A 22,711-nucleotide genomic window follows, 5' to 3' on the forward strand; every position below is an offset into this window, starting at 1 on the left:
GACCGGCACTTATTTACTCGCAAGAAGGTTTCGTGTTTGGGACAGCTTTCTACACTCTTGTACCGGCAGATTTGTAAGACTGGAAGTTGTTTCATTGTCGAGAGAGATGGATATGGTGTATTGTTAAAAAATGTTTCCACTTTAATCCAGGTATTACATGCAGGTCAAATCAAGGAAATTATTTATGAAATTGGTCCGAAATTGAAAGACAAGTATAAACAGTTTTTCTTGTTGTTTTTTTTTTATTCACCATTGATATTATTACTTCAAGATTACATTTTTTAACCTATCAAAACTTGTTACATCTAATATTTTTTAGAATTAAAAATTTATTGCCTTTATATTCATTAAACTTTTTTCATATAAGGCGCTGGAGATGTGACTTGATGACAGAAACCGAAGTAGTAACTGTGTTGACATCAGGAAAAACACAACAGCCTACATACGCGTATGTTTGACTTTTTGTATTGAATTGCCATAAAATATAAATTAATAAATCCCAACTTAACAAACCTGACAATTGTAATTTGATTAAAGAGAATATTTGACAAAGTTAAATGTAAATGTGGTATTTCAATAAAGGTTTCAATAAAGATTGAAAATTCAAATTATTTAATTCATTAAAAGGATAATCAAGCTGAGGGTTAAATCATTTTTGTTATAAAAGCGGTACACATAACAATCTGGTATGCTTTATTAACACTTTATCAGAGAATTATTGCTAAAAAAGTGTTTAATTTTCTTTTCTGTGTGTAGATCTGAGCATGGTCAAGGAAATGGATATGATGCCAGAAAAGATTACCTGAGATTGTAACTGATACCCTTAAGAGGTAAGTTTATATCTAATTAAATGTATGATTCTTGAGCAAAATCATTTCTGTGATAAAGTTTATTGTGTCATTCTCACAGTGCGATAATTAAAGTTATATATATCTATGTAATTTAAACTCATTATTACTACATATATCTTTATAAAGAATGAAAAAGTATGCATATAATTATTTGTCTAACAGCTGTTACATGTCACTATTTCTTTTCTCTTGACTTCAAGCTTGTAACCTTGAAAGAAGTATTGGTTGGCCGTTTTTAACATTTTCAAAAACTAGCGTGAATGTTGTTGTAATGATTGTTGTATTCCCCCTCCCCATTAGACACTCAGAAAATGGCATTTAAGAAATTTAAAGGCCCATTTAGCCTAAAAATGGTACCTTATTTTAATTTTCAATTTCAAAAAGTTAATCTTTGGCAAAATACCTTAACTATCTTTTGTTACTTATGGAAAGGCACCTTAAAATACTATATGTGATAAGCTTCGCCATTATTAAAGCATAATTAAAACATAAAGTGTCCTTCCTACAGAAGAAATAAATTCATAACATTAATTTTAGGCGTTATGCGCCCTTCAAATATCTCACAGAAATAGTTTTCAAGAATTTATAACTTGGATTTTAACCTAAATTTAAGATAAATCTTCACTGTAGATTGCAATTAAAACATTGATGAAGATGAAGATCCATATGTCATTGGAACTGCTTGCGCATTTGGTATTACCTAAAAGCTAATTATGAAATCTTATTATTCCAACAGAGCATAAATAATTCCAGTAATCCTGATTCCATTACCTTTATATCTCAGTTATTGCAACTGTCATGTCATTCCATCACCTCGTTTTTCCATAATTATCATTTTTATTGCAAATGACACAAAAATGAAAGCTTTTCAACCCAATTCGGCTAAAAGTCGCACAAAAATTAAATTTTCATTTCAATTTTTAGCATATTTCTTTGTTGTCCTTTCCAGAGTTTTCTATTTTAAAACGACAAGTTCTGGTGTCTGCCTCTCAAGCCTCTCAAGCCAAGAATCATAGATTCGAGTCCAACTCTGGTCACGACCATGATTCCTAATATGACACCAGTACTGATTAGTTCCAGAAAGCGGACTCAGAAGTGATCAATATAAGTTGCAAGATAGAGCTAAATTGTATTTAAACTATGTAATTTATTTAACGAAATATGTATTTTTCTCAGTATTTTTTACAATGAATGATATGAATCTGTTGATATTTTTACAGGACTGATTCTTCATTACGGACGAAATCGATGTGAAACATTTAATTCCGGAATATCACGTGTATGGACACTTAAGTGACATTTACCATAGAAACCATCTGACCACTGGTTGGGGGAGAAATGTAGTGATTGTGTGGGAACTCAAACTATCCAGTATATTGAATTGAATCAGGGCGTTTGTGATGGGACTAACTATAAAACTACACTTCTTCCAATGCAGCCTAGTTCTAGTAACTAGCATGTCCCAAGCCATGGTAAAAGCAGAGGGGAAGAAATGAAGTTCAAAATTATTACTAAGGAGTTATATATAAAATACTACAATGTGTTTTGTTAATGATATTTCTATCCCGTCATAATTGTACTTCCCATACTTCAAGAGTTATTACCTCAATTTAAGAAAAAAAATGATAAATTTCATTTGATTTGTTCTCTGGTATCGGTGTATCCGTCAGTAATACTCTGGTATATTGCCGAATTAAGCCAAAAGTCGAACTGTAAATGGTCATTTCAGCTCAAAACTCCATTTTCGACTGGCCTGTGAGCCCAAGGTTTAATCCTACAGAACCTCATATTATGGCATGGTTTGTGTTCCCTGGTATAAAATCGAACTGTAATGGTCATTTCAGTGTGCAAACTTCTTTGGACAGAATACTATATAGTTAAAGTTTGTTATTCAGCATTAATGTGAGTTGGTCTATAATGGAAGGTTTGTAATACAATGAATGAATTTAGTTTAAACTTTATTTATTCAATAAATTGTACATAAATGACATTTACAAACAATGTAATTCAGACATGAATTTAGTATTAGACATTACTACAAACCATGAAAAATTATATATGGAAGTTGTTGGCAAGTGTGAGATATATGATCCGATATTAAATACATTTATATAGCAGATAATAGTGTTCTAGAACAAAATAATTCATCATATAGAATAATGTTCGTTCTAAATCACAAAGGATTTAGGCCACATTTTGTGCTCGAGCAGCATTTTATTAGAATATCCAAATGATACATTTCTATTATTTTAACAATTTTTGAAATACTTCTGGTCAATGTGCTCATCGTAGACTATTCCACTTAAATGAAAATTAATCTGTATATTAGTACAGTGCCGATTTAATAAATTCACGGCGCAAAAAATATTTGAAGAATGTAATGATAACCACATTGAACAAAAGTATGACTTGGTCGATTTACTTTACATATTAAATTTGTCGATTTACCAATGGTTCATATTTGCAATGGTTCATTTGAATAACTGCAATTGTATTGGGCAAAAATAATATTTCAAACACTAATCATTTATCAAGATTTAGTTTTTTTTTATCGTTGTGGCCATATTAATTTAATATTTTTTCTATCAGAGAAAATGAGAGGGAGACGATTGTTTTACTATCTGAAAAAATATTATTTCAATCTAGCCAATTGCAACTGTTCAACATTAAGTTTAATTAATTTCAAAGTTAATTAAATCTAGTTCATAGTTCATGTTATTTAGTTATTCATGATCATACAGGGTTTGCCGCAAAATTTTGACAAACAACCGTGTTAGTCCACGTGATCATATCAGGCCTTAAATTAGATATTGTTTGTTTCCCCTTGTTAACCCACAAAATCATAGCTATCCAATAAACTTTTTCACTTAAATAAATGTTTTAATGAAATTCATAGATGACTAAATCACAAAACGTTTGCAGAGTCAATAGTGTAAACATCAAGGGTATGGTTCTAAATGCTTAGACAAGATAACTATAAACATGTGTATACGTGTATAAAAGCTGCTGGTTAGTGGTAAATGTTAAATCAATTTTACCACTTGAACTATCTAAGATGACCATAAAATAAACTCCTAAAGTATGTGATAGCCGGTTGCGATCATTCAAACCCGCGAGAAACTATTGTTTTATCATAAAATGTCGTTGGCAACTTATAACAGTTGCTGGAAACAGCAAGGAACATTTTGACTCCAGTGGCCGGTAGCGTCAAAGGTTTGACGCTTTACTTTATCCTTCGTTTGTCTATAAAAGTTTCTTGTTCACTTCACATTATCTATTAAGTGTTTAAATACATGTTCAAAATTTCGTGACAACTAGTGTGAATCTGGAGCATCCTGCTAGAAACATTTCTACACATTATCTTTAAAGTTTAATCAAAAACGTTATATACCCTTGCTACTTCTGACAGCAATTTATTACACGGGGCAACATAACAATGGGCATCTTAATACTTATTTAAAAAAAAACAGAAGAAAATAATTCATGAATAAAAGCTGACATGATTTAGAAAATGCACTCGATTCTCTCAAGTGCTCAACATGTTTCAACCTAAGACGAGTAGGACATTAGCTAGATAAGAATTCTGCATATATACATGATATGATTAAAACATAAAGTATAAGTGTGATGAAGATGTGCACCTTATACATGCTCACCAAGTAATTCACATAATTTTGATTGATAATTGTATTCGTATTTAACTATTTCCATAAACCAATGCGTTTTTCACATGCTTTTTAAAATTCATGACATCGATAATGACGTCATGAAATGGAAAAATCCCTACTTTCTAATAAAGTTTAGAATAATAAGTTTATAATGCTGTTTGTTAGAAACACAGTTTTAGTCATCTGAAAAGAATGAGGATGAGCAGAATGTTTAAAATAATTACTTGATTTCTTGTTTGCTAAAAACTGTGTGATTAGAAATGCATGCCTGTGAACCGTAGAAGAATCATTTTAAACTCGTTTGTTAAATTATCACCCATTGTACACTTAAATACATGACAATTATGAATATTTACAAATTGTTTATTAAAACATAAATGTATGCCAAACCTAAAATGTAATTATTATATAAGCAATATGCTAATACGGTGCTTTGTTCGGACTATATGTCCGGTGCTTGTTGGTCTGTAGAATGAGATTGTCCATCACCCTTCTTTACCAATGTAACTAGTCTAAAAAATCACATACATAATGGTTTTATGCTCAACTTATGATTTCACTTATTTGAAGGTTCATCAATTTTTATAATAATTCCTAAAAAATCAACATTATAACAAAAACATAATAAAGCAGCTCGCCTTCAGATTTTGGTTGGTCTTTACTTAAAATATTATTTACAAGTGGGGGAATTAAATAAGATTTCACATACAATTCATAGATATTACCCATTATTTGTCAAGTTTGCAGAAGTTTGATGATAAAGATAGTAAACTTTATCATATTTTGCATAATGTATTCAAAGTTTTACATGTATTGTGATTTTTTAAATATTTTTTTTTTGCTTTGTACTATTTTGTAGACATACCGCTTTAATATAAAGGTTACTAAATATAGCCGGAATATTAATGTCATGTCACTGTCTGATGAAACGAAATGAGTCTGTTACTTCTATTTTATTAGCATAATATTACTTATTTATAAGCATAAACTTATATACTTGCATAATTAATATATATGTCTGTAATAAACGTGTCTTTTTATCATTTATACTCTAATCAGGATAAGTATCTTAAATAGATCAGCCGATCTTTTTAGCCCCTTGTGGCTGAGGGGTTGCATGGCATTTGAAGTGCGGCCAATGTCTTACCGTTTGTGATCGTAAGAGGCGATTAAATGGTTTCGGGTTACTGAAATTTATGCATCTCTTAGCTCCTGTAGGTGAGATGGTTTTTTCCCCTGGTGTTACTTTAAGTTTGTAACACTAGGGGTTAGCCAAAATCATATTTCATGTCTCGGCGCCATATAATATAAATTGTGTTGGTGCGTCGTAAAAACCTATTAAGGTCGTTGAATTCAAATCACTGCCCCCTCGTTACTGCTGGTTTGAATCCTACCAGGAACTTTGGATTCTTTCATATCAGGAAGCTATTCAGCTAACTTCCGGAATGTCGGTGGTCCTACTTGTCAGTCTCTGCCCGTTCTGGTCTTACTCCACCACTAATGCTGAAAAAATGTGACATTTGCAGTGTTATTGCCACGTAGAAGTTTACCTAAAGCATATATATTAAAATGAATAAAACTTATTTATGTGGATAGGCAAACATGAAAAAAGTGCTTTAACTGTAAATCTTCCCTTTATCACCATAAATTCAAATGATGTACTCTTAACTTTTAAGACATTTTTCATTCTTTAATATGACCTATATATCTTTGAATACTATTATGTTGATATGACATTTGATACATATAAAAATACTTGTTTTATGGTCATTTTGACACTTTCTAGTTTCAAGGTCAGCGCTTAAAGGCACTGAAAAGTGTAGTGTATGGAAAATAATATCTGGGTCAATATCAGATAACAAATATTATATCTGTATCTGCTCGATTACTTATATATTTAACTGCGTGTACTATTTAAGCTTGATCCTTGAACTTTAAAAACATTCATGTATATGTATATGTATTATGTAAATACAATTTTGAAATACTTTACAGGCCATTATTGCATTTGGCCAATATGTTTTGGTCAAACATTATCGTCAAAGGCAATACACATATAAATTATAAATTAATAAAATAATAATTAACAACATAACTAATTGTTGAAAAAAATATGTATTGATATGTCACACATGATATAGAATAGAACACAATAGAATAAACTTTATAACCAATCATGGGATTTTCCAGGTATATAATCACATAATAATGATATTGAACAAGATGTACACAACTAAAAACATAAATGTCACACGCGAGTGATATATTCTATTTTAATTGGACATTTGTCTCATGTTACATATTCGTTTGGTCAGTTTTGCAATTTTCACATTAACGAATTTATCATAAACGTATTCATGACCATCATCATCACATTATTACGGTGGCTGATTTGGAACGCTTTTGTGCGTCGTGTTGGCGTTAGCGACAACAGGACAATGCCGGACTTTCGTCTTGTCGTCCTGTCGCTAACGATGTACGCAAAACGGCGTGTTGTCGTACGGCGTGTGGTCGCGATCTCACATTGTCGATTGGTTCAAATTGAAGGATTGGCTTATAAGCCAAGCGACATCGCGACAACGCACCGCACGACAACGCGTCGCTAGCGACAACACGACAAAGGCGATAACGATATAGGTTGCGTTGTCGCTATCGAATTAAATCAGCCACCATACATTATCATTATGTAACGTATATGCCGCAGACGCATGTTACATCCAGTCGAATATAACACATGTGTTACATACTCATATATACACGGTTCAGTCGGATATATAAGAACATCAAAGTTTGACTACCCGACGTGATTGTAAACTAAGTTCTTGTTTAAGCAATGATAAAGTTACTTTCGATCAGAAAGTTCATACATCTGATACAATATTGATTGATTTGAGTGCGATATGAATATTTATATTTGTCTTAAAATAACCTAAGTATCAATTAGATGCCATTTATACGAACTTTAAATATTAATTTTATATGTGTGTCAGTTTTGTAAATACTACTCGGTAGAATGGAATCTATAGAATTTTAATTTATTTAAATAAGGACATTAAATGTCTAAATCAAAATTTTGATTTAGATGTTATCCTTCTTTTCATGACCTCCATTAGAATTTGATAACGCAGTAATCTTAATATTATAATAGTAAAAGACATATGTTGCGGCATACCATCAGTTCAAAACCCTGGCCCGTGTTCACAAAGATTTAAGGATCAGGATCAAGATCAGGATCAAATTTAAAAACTCTTATATTCTTCATTGTTTATCTCGCATAGATTAAATATCTTATATTAATTGGATAAAACTTGACTTGCAATAGCATGTGTATGAAATTTTAGAATAAATTCATCGTTATATTTGCAAAATATGGGCATTTTACAGTTGATCCAAATATTGATCTTGATCCTAAAATTAATCCTTATTTTGATCCGAATATTTTTGTATTTGTTTTATTATTTGCTGATTTTTTCCCAAAATAGTATGGTTTCTTTGCCAATCAGCATTTTTTACATTTTGAATATTTACCATTTAATAATATTTAATTCTAGCAAAACACTTGATCCTGATTCTGATCAGGGTGCCAGATGTCATTATGATGTGGTGAGGGCATTCATATCAAACATCTATGCTTATATTTATTGTGTTTGTTGCAATATTCGTCAAAAGACGACAAAAGTTTTCTTTTAATTTTATTAGATATGTACGGTGGCACAAAGGTGACATGTGTGTGTTTTTATTTATCTCGTGCGCACGAGATACTATGTCGTGGCCACGAGATAATAAAGTTGTTCTCTTTTTACGAATGATGTTTCAGAAAATAATGCAACTTTATATTTCCCTGGATAATTTACAATAAATGAATTACTTTATCCGCAACAAAGAAGAAAAGTATTCCTTTTGAATAAAGTGGACAGAAATGACGCTTTTCATATAGTGAAAAATGGCACTCAATTTTAACATACAAAAAGTGGATTTGGGTAGTATTTTCCAGACATAATCAGCCTCTTCTGGCAATAAAAAAATATGTGGTCTAGGTGTAATTAAAATGCGAAATACTACAAAAATATGTGCCCCTAGAAACGAAAGAGAGATTTATCAACACTCCTGATTTTCTGTAAAAATTTAATACATGTAATAACATAACCGTCAATGCTTTAACTTCTACTTATAACTATATACACTTAATAAATTAACCTAATTTTAGACGTTCTTGTTTATTATTAGTATTTATTAGTTCAGATGTTTTAACATAGCATTTAGGCTTCAAGGGCCGCTTTCATTCATTTTATTTGGTAATGTATCTGTATTCACATTACATATTCTTGACCAAAATGCGATATTTTTTCTCTTCAATATCTAAAGATGGCGGTGTATAATCAGTTTCTCAATATATCATATAGTTTGGGGTTGACTTTTTTTAAATAAATAAAACAAACTTAAGAAATTTAAGTTGTATACGCCAAAAATTATATCCAGATTTCCAAAACCCGATATTTTAGACCCGTATAGAATAATGGGTTTGATTGTTTTATTCTAATGTATTCTTGATCATGCATATTTAACGGAACAGGACATTCTGCACATTTCACGATGTTAATAAAAATACCACTATTACTACAGTATGCTGACATTAATTGAGTTTGCTTCACATATAAGAGATGTTTTGAAAAGTTCACCGACAAGTTCAAAAGATAGATATATAAAGAAACAAATGATAATTAGTTTTCGTGATTTCATGCTTTGTGATTAGTTGACATAACAAACTGTTTCAATTTGCCTTAATTAGCCGCATCGTTTTCTTACGTACTAATTTATTAAACCAATCGTTGTGTTTGTATAAAACTAAATGTAATACTTTAAGATTAAAGGTACGTGTTCAAAAATATGACATGTTTGTTTTTAGATAAAGATCGTAATACTTTTATAGAAGGTAAAGGTCTTGTTTTTATTATAGCGTCACTCGTACTGAAAGGGCCAGCCATTTCTGATTTATGAGACACCTTTTGCTTGCATACCATGTACCTCCCAACTCCTACCACTATGTCAGGCACCAGACGGATAGAAATCGGTAACCATTCAATTTAACTACCTTACGGCTCACGAAGCGGCCATTTCGGAACGAGTCCTACGAGAAACATTCTTTCTTCAATTAACGCTCCCCGTGGGACCTCCCGATCCGAAGGCGGACGCCTCAAGCACTAGGTTACCGGTTATAGTTTAAAATTTAAATGTTTTAATTGATGTTTTCTCATACTGTAACATTATTTATTTATTTATTTATTTATTCCAGTCTCATCTATATACAATATAATATAAAATACATGTATATAGCCATTCTATAAGAATTATAAGAGACTAAACATCTAAAACACTATAGCATACATAGTAAAACCAATATTAAGATTAAACATTACCAGTGTTAGATGTTGAATCCGAGGGAACCACCATGTTATATTTGAGCCACAAAGTGTACCTTGAAACCTATGTGGATGAGTGGTTAGAGTTTGTGACTTTGGATTCCCTATCACCAAAGTGGTCTTAAATCTTACCAGAGTTATTTCTCTAGATAGCTTCTGGAAGTATTTGTTTCATTAAAGTCTAGTCTCGATTATGATTATGAAACATTTGGGTGTAGCTCCGCCAGTAAAATCCCAAAGAAATCTCTATCTTACAATGTCGATAATAATTTAGAACCAAGAACCCAAATTAAACAAGGCAAATGAAAGAAAGACTAGACGTGTGTTAATTGCTTTTATTGGAAACTGGTCCGAATGTTTGTCGCCATGTCCTTTAACTCAACCAATGGCACCATACGGTGTTGGTAGGTAAAAGATCTTATATCTACATACACGTATATATATAACTTTTTTACCAGCCATGTTTGAGAAGATCGCTTTAAAGATGCAATAATTCGACAATCGGTAAAATGATAAGCGTTTTATCGCGTCTGTCATGCGTTACGGTAAACAAAATTTTACGTAGACGTTGACGTTAACGAAGAAGAAAAAAACGTGCTCTTCTCGTGTGTGAATTACAAATGAAACTGCATATATATTCAAGGAGGCGCGTGAACGTTTCATTAGAAGAATAACATGTTGCTGATAAAGGTATATAGTATTTTTTCTCTAAAAATTGTTAAAGTAAATCTTAAAATCTAAAATTTCAAATCAACATATGGCTGGTTTAAAGATATATATTTAGTACGATACAGTAATTTCAACAGAATTAATTGGAAATTTAAAAATTTAAACTTAATTTGATGAAATAAATAAACTTAAATTTCAAATGAAAGTTGTTTGTTTATTTGAATACTGAAATCACTGTGTTGGACGTATTATATGGAATACATTTCATTTATTTTTCTTTAATCATAGGTGGTATTTTATTGTTACCATATTTAAGCTCCTTTCAACTCTTTAACACATCGAAAAAAAAACATACTTTCCTTGCAAATATTATTGGTGTTGGAATAAAGTAAATTGAAATTAAGTAGATACACTTTAAATTTAACGTATTTGGCATGAAAAGAAATAATACTTACTATATTTTGCTATTTCATGTATTCGCTATGTTTTAGGGCATTACAGAAAAAAATAATATTAATCTAATAGATATTTTATTGTTGTTGTTGTGTTTGTTGTTGTTTTGTTTTTTGTCTTTTTTTGTTTTGTTTTTTATTGCACGCAAAACATAATAATAATAGTTTAGGTAGCATGTTAAATAATACTTTTTTTTAAATTGTTTTGCACTATTTGATGCCTTTATAAATAATGTAGGCACATTATGTCTCAGAATCAAATATTTTTAATTCTTTTATAAAGGTCAAACATGAATTTTATAATTTTTTAATATTTGTTTTGTTTTAGAGAATGATAGATGTTTGTTGCCTGAAAGAAAAAAAAGCAATAGAAGTGAAATTATTTGTCATAAACGTAGCAAAATGTAAACAAAGTAGTATTTTGACTTCCGTACAAAATACTTATTCACTTTCACTGTACTTATTGCCAAAAATAGCAGATGAAAAGAATATGGTATAGATGATTTGGCAATGAGTACTTTTTTGGATACTATGAATATAAACCAAAGTTAAAAAGCTTTTGAGAAATAAAAAATAAGAGCATTTAGAACTGAGAAGAATGTTTAAGTCAATAATCTCGCTTTCACATATTTTGCGATTTTATTTTTTTAGAGATAATGTGAAAACTTTGTTTGCAGATTTCAAGAAATCCTTTTGAAAATATTTAACTTGACAATTATTTGATATTTAAGTTATGTACATCATATATGTTATCCGTTAAGAGACATTGTGTTGTTGTGTTATTATTACGTTATTTCTTCGTTATTATTGTGAGAAACGAGTGTTATATTTACTTATGTTATTATTGTGATGTTATTATTTTGTTACTTTTAAGTTATTTCCGTGTTATTATTGTGATATATTTTTGATATATTGTTGTATCATATACTGATAAATTTGTGTTATGATATAATTGCGTTATTCTGTACTATAGTATTTTATTCCATTGTCATATGGGAATTTTTATAAGTTATAACTGTGTTAGTTATCATTGTTGTTTGTTTGTTTGTTGTTGTTGTTATTGTTTTGTATCATGATATAATTGTGTTTTTCAGATGAATAAAAAATTATTATTATTTAATTTCAGGAATTGGTGCTTACATGCACCTTATTGGCTGCTGTCCACATAAAAATAAGCAATGCACGCGTTGAACCATTGGAATACCTACCACGTGACTTGCAGGGTTATTTTGACACATGTAGAAGTTCCGGTGATTTGACTAGAAATTCAGGTGAGTTTTTATTCACATTTTTATTTAAAGACAATAATGGGTATATTATTTATTATTTTACCGTTTTTCCTCTTCATATTTTACCATTTGTGGGGGATGTCACAAAGAAAGCCGAACAGAACAGTAGAGTCAAATAAATATAAGGCATACATACATTCTGTTTCTTGTCTGCAAGCTAAAGGTAGCATTTAAGAAACTGCAATACAATTTATATAAATAAAAAGCAGATGCCCGTTCGTACACATTATAAATAACAACTTTTACAGCAGATATATAGTTTTTAATATTTAAATATTTTAACTATTTTATAAGGTTTTTTTGCAGCGGAAACAACCAACTTTACGTATATGACCACCAATCTGATAAGCATAGCCTTTCGAAACTTCATCAATTTAAAATCCGAAAGTATTTAGAATCTTTTTCCATAATGTTTTGACCATCCCTGTTAAAGTAAATTTAATAACTAGCTTTAATACATGATGTGGTTATGTGAGACACGGAAAATTAATGGACTATTCTGTAAACCATGTCTTCATACATATTACATTAATTTAAACCAATTAAATGTCTTGTCAACCATGGTGGTAAAAGCGGATGTGATTTAAAATATACTTTTATTTCCTCCTTTGAGAAAGGTTTCCGTCACATGTCTAGCATATTGGGCGTACAAACGAAATTTGTAAATAAAGTTGTTTTTTTTCGGTGAAAAGTTGTATTATTCCTATTTTAAACTCAGAATTTAATTTTGGAGAAATGTTCCCGTTTTTTGTTGTTGTTTTTTTTTTTGTTGTTGTTGTTGTTTTTTTTAACTGGAAATAACTAAACTCTGAAACAATTTTATATATTTATCTTTATTATTTTTCTTAGTAACAAAAAATGAATATTTAAGAGTAGGTCAAAATTTTATACTAGGTTCCTAATATCCTCCTTATATCCATTAACCTTTCCTTTAATTCCTCTTCAAATTTACCATCAATATCCAGCCTAAAAATGCCTTCAATTTCTGTTCTAAATTAAAGTTTTTCTGTAAATTTAGCACGCCTAGAACCTTCTTTTTGGTTCACAGTAGAATTTAATATCTCTAAACTAACAATTTATCAACTGCGTGTTGATAAATTGTTGAATATATTTTGCTGCATTAAAAGGTTTATTTAATGCCTGTGCTTGTGAACCGTTAATGGGCATTCTAGCTTTAGTTGTTAAGCTTTATTTAAAACACACGCGCGCGCACACGGACACACACACAGAGTTATCGTCCTCATATAACTTTTATTCTTTATTTCTAGCTCGCCTGGTGTTCTGGCTGTCGGTAAACCAGTTTTGTTCTAACTTTGTTAAGAGTAGACCAGATTTAAGTCCACGACAGAGTACGTATTTGGAAAATAGCCTACGAGAAGCTATTGCACCGCTCTATGAAATAGACTCTGGAAATGTAGGTCACAGGAAGAAGAGGCAGACGGGTCCCCGCACTAGGATGGAAGTTCGAACAATGAACAGAAACCAGCGTAGAAGATATTTTGCAGCTTTAAATGCCATGAAACGTAATCCGGTAAAATGTCAATTCAATCATATTATTCTGCTTTGAGAAATTTTCTTAGAGCATGTGAAATAATGATATTAGATATAATGAACTTAATTATGTACATCAATAACTTATTGTAATCTACCTTAGATACATAAATAGAAGATTGATTGTAATCTGAATAATTATATATATATAGTAATATTGTAAGAATATATTTTTTATTAAATATTTTTTTTTTAAATGCATTGGCATATAAGCATTTAATGAGAATACTTGTACTAGTCAGTGAAAATAAGTAACTTAAATCAGTTCAAACACTTTAAAATAAATTTCTTAAAATAAATATTTTTTTAAAAGAATCATTTTTGTTGCAACTGCTCTTAAAACATGAAAATTCAACAATTAAAAGACAAAAATTGTACCTATAAACTATATATTTTTCAGCTTTTGCCACCAAACGTTTTTGATTTTCTGGCAAATTACCACACAGGGCCTAATCTTAGACGTGCACATTTTGGACCAGCATTTTTATCTTGGCATAGGCTTTATTTGTGGATGTAAGTTTTGTTTTATAGTTGTCTCTTCTCAAACACTATTCTGTATTTGTAACCCCATCAGTTTGTTTTGTTTTTTCTATTTCTTTAATTTTGCCCCTCCCTTCCAAGACCCCTAAGTCTCCTTCACTTGTGCCCGTTTACTTTGTGAGCCGGTTAATCAATAAAAGAAATCGCCTGCTTTAATTTCCTTGTCGATTACTTTTATTTCCCATTATGTATTATTTATAGTGATTGTCCCGTCCGTGCATTACATTGTGCCCTGTCCCGTTTTTGTTTAGGGTCCTGCTGCGCTCCTTTGCCACAGGCTCTGTGTTGCTGGGTCGTGTGGGAATTATGTTCATTAAACACAACGCCCTTGCTTATTAATCTTGGTTTTATATTTCATACTACTTGCCCATTGCTTTGTTGCTTAGTAGTGGCTTCCAGCTTATAACAATTTCCAGCATAATCGAACTAAAAAGTCTGTTTCAACTAAGCACGTGGCAAATTCAATTTTACAGCAATAAGAAGGGTATTTCATGATAACTGAAATTTTGTTCTAGTTATCAAATGTAATTTCACATTAAATAAGATCATTTGACCCACTTCATTTTTATATTTAGTATATAATTATATTCTTTTGTCTTCTTCATATTTCTTCTTTAATACTTATAATATTGAATGGAATTTATCCTCTCTTTTTTTTCAGTTTCGAATTTTTCCTTCGACGTGAAGACAGTCAAGCTACTATTCCATACTGGGCATCGGAAATCGATAACGAAATGACTGACAATTCGGAGTCCACCATATGGCATCCCACCCTTTTTGGCAATGGAGATGGTTTTCCACGAAATGGACCATTTGTGACATGGAGAGGTTTGAATGCGACTTCTGCTTTTAATAGAGACGTTACTCACGGACCTTTATTCAATTATGAAGAAATTGCCAGGTTTTTGACTCTTGAAAGAACCGCAAATATAACAGTCCCTCTAGCCGATCCCGAAAATAACTTAGAATTTGCTCATGGACGGACTCATACTCAAACGGGTGGATTTATGGGCGGTTTAGATACTGCTGCCTTTGATCCCGTGTTTTACAGCCACCATGCTTACGTCGATAAGATTTACAACGATTTTCAGATACGTCAAATACAAAGAGGTATCAATCCTCAATTAGACTATCCTTTCGACAGCAATGATCAAAGATTTAGACCTGAACATAATCCCGATTTCAATGCAGGTTTTGCAGGTTTGGGAGGTGCTAGGACTTGGACACAGCGTCTTGGATTTTCAAACGTCTTCCGTAGATTAGTAAGGTATGCCCCAAGACCAAGCTGTGAAAACAGATGTGGGAACTCACCTTATTTGTACTGCAATCAAGCCAGTAGGCTTTGCGTCAGTTTCACTAGAGCTCAGTTTGACGCAAGAACTCGAGATAACCCTGCCGGGCGAAGGAAACGAGCTCCTGTCATAAACACATCGCCCGCTGCGTCATATATACCAGAGGATATTTGTCCAAAGCGGCCATTTATTTATGATGTAGACAATAGAATAATGGGCTTAACTACACCTCTACCCAATGTAAACTCAAATGATTGGGCTTACGTAGCATTTAATGTCATTTCAAAAAGATCACAGGACTATCGTGAATTCAACAAATACTCATTGCACAATCAAGGCTCAATTTCCCATCTTGGAAATAAAGGCGAGTTTTTAACTCCGGGCACCCAGTATAAGTACAAAAATTGTGATAAATATCAAGATGCTGTTGGGAAAATAACCGTTGTTGCTCATGGTCTAAACTATGATGGACGCTCGAAGGAGGTTGTTTTTGTTGATAATAGATTAGGCGTTTCCGAAGCAAAAGGATTCATTCCAGTGAAAAGGCCTACAGCTGCCAAACCATCGGAAGTAATAATCTCTGCTTTTGATTCATGTGGTAGAGTTTGTAAACCATTTTGTAAAACAGGTGGTACAAGTGGCGCAATGGGTAACTATTTTCATGGAGGAATCAGAGTATCTAGTGTCGCTCCAAAGCAATATGCATATTCATATGCCGATGCTCAGCTTGATATTTGGGACGTTCCTACACAATCCTCTTGTCCGAAAGTCAACTATGACCATATCCCTATATCGTTCTTTTGTGAATACACCGACTCCTGGATTTGGGGTGGTTCACCTACAATGCCCGGAGTAGGAAGTGGTATGATAGGCCAAGGGTCACATATAGGAGTTGAACGTGGCACTCACATGGGAAATCGGCAAGGATCTAAAACTGGCGCATGGCGAGATCATCAAATTGGCCTTGGACAGGTCTCCCAAATAGGCACTCACCAGGGCTCTTTGACAGATCCATGGCAAGGTTCTATTGTTGGTTCAGATCCTCATACACCAATGTGGCAAGGAACACACATAAATCCTGATCTAGGGAGGGACGCCATGCGATCGTCAAGAAGGGGCGGAAGACGTGGAGGTAGAAGACGAACCGGAAATTCTGGTCGGCGCATGCCAAGACCGTCATCTCATGAAGACATGTGTAAGTATGTTTGTATACCTTCAAACAGAACTGCCAAAAACATTTATTTTCTACGTTTGAGAACAACTGAATCGATTATTTCAAGAATTTACTTTTAAGTGAAGACTGTCTTATTTCTTCCTTTGTCAGAGTATTTTGTAATTAATGTTCTGTAAATATAAAGTCCGCAATATCCAACGATAAAACTGGTATCTTGATTATCAGATGTATCATAGAAATCTCTGTTATTACCTTCCACTTTTAGTCTGAATGATATAATGTTAATATATTCAACTCGAATTACATCCGTCAGTAAAACAAATAGACTTATATGTTTAAGCCAAAAATAAGTTCAACTTAAATGATGTGTGTGTATTCTTTTGTTCTCGTCGCGCAATTGTTTATATTTATTACTCTAGTAAGCAAAAAGATGTCGTTGACATTGTTTGGAGTTTTAATACCTTTCTGTAACACAAACTGTTGCAATATTTCAGTTTCACAATTTCCAGGAGGCCAATCTTTTTATCAATTTAGGCCAAGAGTAAGTGTATAGGTTCTCGTACAGGAAAAACTTTGTTGCATTGTGTGTGTGGCGTCTGTTCAATGTTTAAATCCCCATTATTCAGAACGATAATCATGAGTTTGAAACATGTTCATAAGTTATCATTCTGATTTGATATCGCATTTAACAGCTTTTTCTACAAACTAGAATATTGAAAAGTCAGGACTTTGTGTTTATTTTCCAATTCTAGGTAAATTCTATCTCTAATACTGTGTAAAGAAATGTCCATAGCAGTTCAGTTCAGTAAATCTAAACATTTTATTAAACAATGATGTTGTCTGTAAATCTCACGAAAGAATGTTGGTTCTTTTGTCTTGTCTCGGTCATTGTTTTTTGGGACTGCAGTTTTGTTGTAGATATGTTAGTTAGTACATGCTTAACACGTTTGATTTAGAGTAGATAAAGATAGTTTGTTTTATCCATTCTTATTGCATTTTGTCACTTGATTGATTTGCTTCAAACCACGTTAAGATTTTTAAAGCGTCTTTTAAAATTGCTATTAACATTAAATTGTCATATATACTTACAGTAAAATCATAATTTATTCAAAGGTTATTAATATTCATTAATAAGGCGGTTTAACCTTTCCACACTCGATATACGTTCAAGAATGTTTAAGGTTGTATGTCAAAGCGAACGCAACATCACATGTCAACAAAGATTTTGATCTGTTCAAATATTTTCACAGCCCGGTAATTATAAGAGCAATCACTGCCACACTGTCACCATGATGTTGTACTAAATCTTAACAACTATTTTGCATAATTCAGTTAATGGTATGCGCCTAGTTACTGGTGGTCGACTAGTTCTGGTATCCGTCTAATCCTTATCATTAACTTATGGTGTGTCGGCATTATAGAACTTGTTGGTTTATTTGTTAAAGTCATAAATATATCTTACTTCAATATAATATTATATCAATCCCAAATAATTGTGTCTTAAAACATAACCTCAAAAGCGGTTTTGAAAGACTAGTGTAAATGTCATATAACTGACACATACATTGGGTGAACAAAGGTGTTTACTTATGACTGGGATGTGCTAGATTGAAACGTTTATAAACTGGACTGAGAATAACATGATTGCGACAAAACAAGTGAAAAAGGGTTTACTTTTTTTTGGATATGAATAAAATCATTTTAGTGCTTCAGGGTTCAATACACTTTCTAGCAATATTAGATAATGGAAAGCTTTCACAACGCAGAAAAATGCACTGAATTTAAACCTTTAAAACAGTATAAAATTGTTTCAGTGTCCGACGGCTTTTAAAATCATTGTATCATTTCTTTTTATATTTTACATTAGACACACTTTTTCACTTACTGATTTTGGTAATTTTACATGGATTGGTGACTGATATGTTTTTATTTACAATATATTTGAAGGAGACGACTAATCAGGTTGACTTGTTGTTGTTTATTGAATCAAGCAACTTAAATTGTTGTATAATATAAATTTATTTTTGAACCACTCAATATGTGTGCTTTGACAAAATAGACAGTTACATGTAAGTCAAGTTCGGTTTGATACATCTAGTTTTGAGTGTACGTACCATGTTTTTTTTATTCTAGCTTTGTTTATATAACAACCACTTTTGATATGATATGTTGTCTTTTTACGAGTCGTTTTTAAACAGTTATTCAATTAATGGAAAATCAAATTATGGGTTGTATGATTAATATACAATATCTATATCTATGTGGTATATTAATAAAGTGGATCTCTAGCTCATTATTAACTGTATAAAACTATTTCTTTTATTCAAAACGTATTTGAATAATGTTGTCAATGTTTAAATTTTTATGGCTGACAATATGATTTATTTATTACAGCGCCCCGTGGCGTTCCATCATCCGGGCGTTATACGGGAAGAACTGCATGAGGAGGAAAAGCGAAGGTCATTCGGACAACCCCGTCTAGGATATTATTGTCATTGGTGCCTAAAACATTTTATGTTTAAAACAGGGATGTTTTAAATAATTAAGTGAATTTGTTATTAATTTTATTGTTATTGCTTTATTACGGCAAATAGGATATTTTTATGAATATACACGTAATTGTAGATGATCTAGTACATTATTAATAAAACATGTAGTTTCATAAATATTCTGTAACTTCATGTTAAAATATCTCATGTTTGCACTTTTATCGTCACATTATACAAACGTTGTTAAATTATAAATTTTTGTTTATTTTTCGTTTATTTTTTTTCATATAAAGATTCAAAATCTCTATGAATAAATTTAATACACAAAAATGAATCAGTAAATTTCTGTGGTACAGTTGCAACCCTTTTTTGACTTAAACATGTTTTCATTTCCGCTTTGAATGTATAAAGTGAAGGTTCTGAAAATTGAAAATAATAACATTCTACATTTGTTGTAAACAGTAAATATTGTAATATGTTATTTTAATGGCATGTTTCTTTCTTTTTTTTTTCTTTTTTTTTAAATGTTTGTTGTCCAATGCTCAATATGTGAGTGACCTAAAACTGTGGTTCTTGACCTTATATGTCTCATTTATTGTGTTTTCCTACGAAATTTATGTGCTCTTGAATTGATATTGTCTCCAATATTTTGAGGTTGCACCTAAGGGCTTCCTCTATAAGTTAAGCTGGAAGAAGACCAGGTCGGTGTGACTTGAAACAAATTAATTATACGGAGCTAGTTATCGCAAAGTTCCCAAATATTTTTGACATGAATGACAGATGATTGATCTTGTATTCGTATTTGTTTTTTTATTTTTATTTTTGTTATTTGATAGATCTACAAAATATGGTATACATTACAAAAGACAAACGCAAACTTTCCAAAATCATATTAAAACATTAGTGCATGTATTTTTGTTCATTTATCATTTTCAATTTCGAACACAATTAAAAGGTGAATGCCCTATGAGTTAATAGGTCTTTTTCAACATTAAAACAGTTACATTTGACAAAAAAAGTATTTTCGCCCTAAAAGATTGATCTCTATAAACAATGTAATTATGTAAATTTATGTTCTATTAGACCGATCTCTTTTGCTAGAAATACAACATATGTTTCACTTTAGCTCGACACGGCATGAAATAAACTTTGCAATTTTCTCATGAAATGCATGGTTTTTGTTGTTTTGTTTTTATCTTCATCATTTATTTTTATTTTAAACATTTACATATGTACTGTACTGACATCAATAAAACAGCAAATGAATTTAATGATCCCATGACGCCATACTTCATGTATTTGAAATGAGCAAAAAAATGTTTTGTGTTGTTTATTTGAGCATGTAAATATATATTTTTGTTCTATTATTTAGAAATAAATACAAATTTTTATTTGAATAAAATACTGAAAATTGAAGACATATGTACTGCTTTATGTACCTTCAATGTACTTTTGTCTTGTAATAAAAATGTGTAATTTGCCCATCCATCAAAGAAACAAATCCGTGAGAAATTAACTAGATAAACATGTATGTAAAAGACGTAAAACACAATTAGTTTTATATCATCATCAACTTAAATAATGCTGAATGTGTTAAATGAACCTGTCCTGCGTTAATTTAAATACTTCATTTTGTTTGTGAATGTGGTTTTAACATTGATCCAAAGGATGTATGAGTCATGACACACCTCTGTGATTTGGCTTGTATGTTAAACCCGTTGAGGTTATGATATCTACTTGTGTATTTTTAGTAAAAATCTAACAAATGCAAGTGACAAACAGTAAAATGTCACCACGCCCCCTCTTTGGAAAGCGCGTTACCTCTTGTCGAGGCAGTGCTTCATCCACTGATAAAACGTTTTGGAGCCGCACCTGAAATATTAAATATACAACATGTACAACCAATTGAAGAAATTCTGGTCCGTCTCTACGGAGTTGCAAGCTCATTTGGCTCTGTGCTTGTGGAACAGACGCAATAATATCATTATTTGTATTGAATAATGTTAAATTTAACGTTATTGCAAGATAATTTACGTATATCTTAAATTGCCAATAGATGTGTAAAATATATAAACAAAAGTCAAATTGTGACAAATTATTTATAGTTAACTAAATGTACAAATATTAACAATCCAGTTGTACTTACAATGTTTTATGCAAATAATTTATTTTATACCTCTTCATAATAGGAATTATTAGCCCTGTCAAAGTGTGTGTTTATGATAATTAGTGGAACAAAAAAACGAACTAGATATTAACAATTTTCGCAAAAATGAAAAATTCAAAGGGTAGTATAAAAAAAGATACAAACATAGGGACGAGAGGTGTGACCCTTGTCATATTCAAGAGGAACAACTATTTAAGGTTTAAAGTAATACCGATACATTATTGATATGAATGTATATGAAATTCTATATTTAAAAGAGGATGATACAAAAATAAAAGTAGTAAATTTTTGCACATTGTTGAACATGATGTGAAAGACTATAAGGTACAAAAATATTCACACAATTGGTAATCATTGATTTTTAGAGAAGATAAGGCTTAATTTAATATTGAAAATAAACATTTTTAGACACAAATCAATGTTCAAAGAGGTGATTATTCTTAAAATATAAGTGCTAGAGTTATGAATTTGGTCATTAATGACACGGCTGATGATCAGTCACATACATTTGAAGTTGGAAGTAAAGTGCTTAATAACACATATGTGAGCAGTAAGTTTCTAAGGGTCTTTGACATATATTGTCAACCAAAAGCATATTGTTATATTGTAAGAGTTGAACTTAAAAGTTATGAAGTTTTAATATAAAATCCTTCATAATATTTTTTTCAATACAAAAGTGAAACATGGTTTTTGGACTCCCGGTATTCATTAAAAATGTTGGCCCTTTTATTCATCATTCAATGGATTTTTTTTAAAAGTTTTAAGGGACTATTTATGAAGCTTTTTTTTAGTAGAGAATCTTTTCATTGAAAAAAATTTTCGTTTATTTTTTTTGCAAAGTTATGAGGAGCCGTTTTTAATCAGTTGAATGTAATTTAAATTAAAAATTAAATTGCCGGAACAAAGTAGTAGTTGTTTTTTTTTCAAATTTCCCTCATGAAAGGGGTGAAAAAAATTTTTTAAATGACAAGGGTTTTTGGGTACGAGAAAAAATTTAAAATATTTAAATAAAAAATTATGCTCTTTGGGAAACCCACCGGGAAAAAAGGCAAAAATTTGATATCAAGTTTATCCCGAAAATTAAAGTGTAAATTTATTTTCTTTTATTTGCGTCACAACCATAGGGGGAAAAAAATTACTCCCCTTTTA

General features: G+C 31.2%; 1 protein-coding gene across 1 annotated transcript; it reads left to right on the forward strand.

Moving 5' to 3' along the window:
* The first annotated feature begins 10,475 nt into the window (after positions 1-10,475).
* On the forward strand, positions 10,476-20,563 carry LOC132727258 (uncharacterized). Its single transcript, XM_060712680.1, has 6 exons — positions 10,476-10,629; positions 12,187-12,331; positions 13,618-13,880; positions 14,301-14,413; positions 15,102-16,927; positions 19,301-20,563. Exons 1-6 carry the CDS (start codon positions 10,615-10,617, stop codon positions 19,348-19,350), a joined length of 2,412 nt encoding a protein of 803 aa, XP_060568663.1. The 5' UTR covers positions 10,476-10,614; the 3' UTR covers positions 19,351-20,563.
* Positions 20,564-22,711: the final 2,148 nt, after the last annotated feature.

This window comes from Ruditapes philippinarum, unplaced genomic scaffold (genome assembly GCF_026571515.1).
Source record: "Ruditapes philippinarum isolate M1 unplaced genomic scaffold, ASM2657151v2 ctg756_1_1_1_1, whole genome shotgun sequence".
Taxonomy (NCBI): Eukaryota; Metazoa; Mollusca; class Bivalvia; order Venerida; family Veneridae; genus Ruditapes; species Ruditapes philippinarum.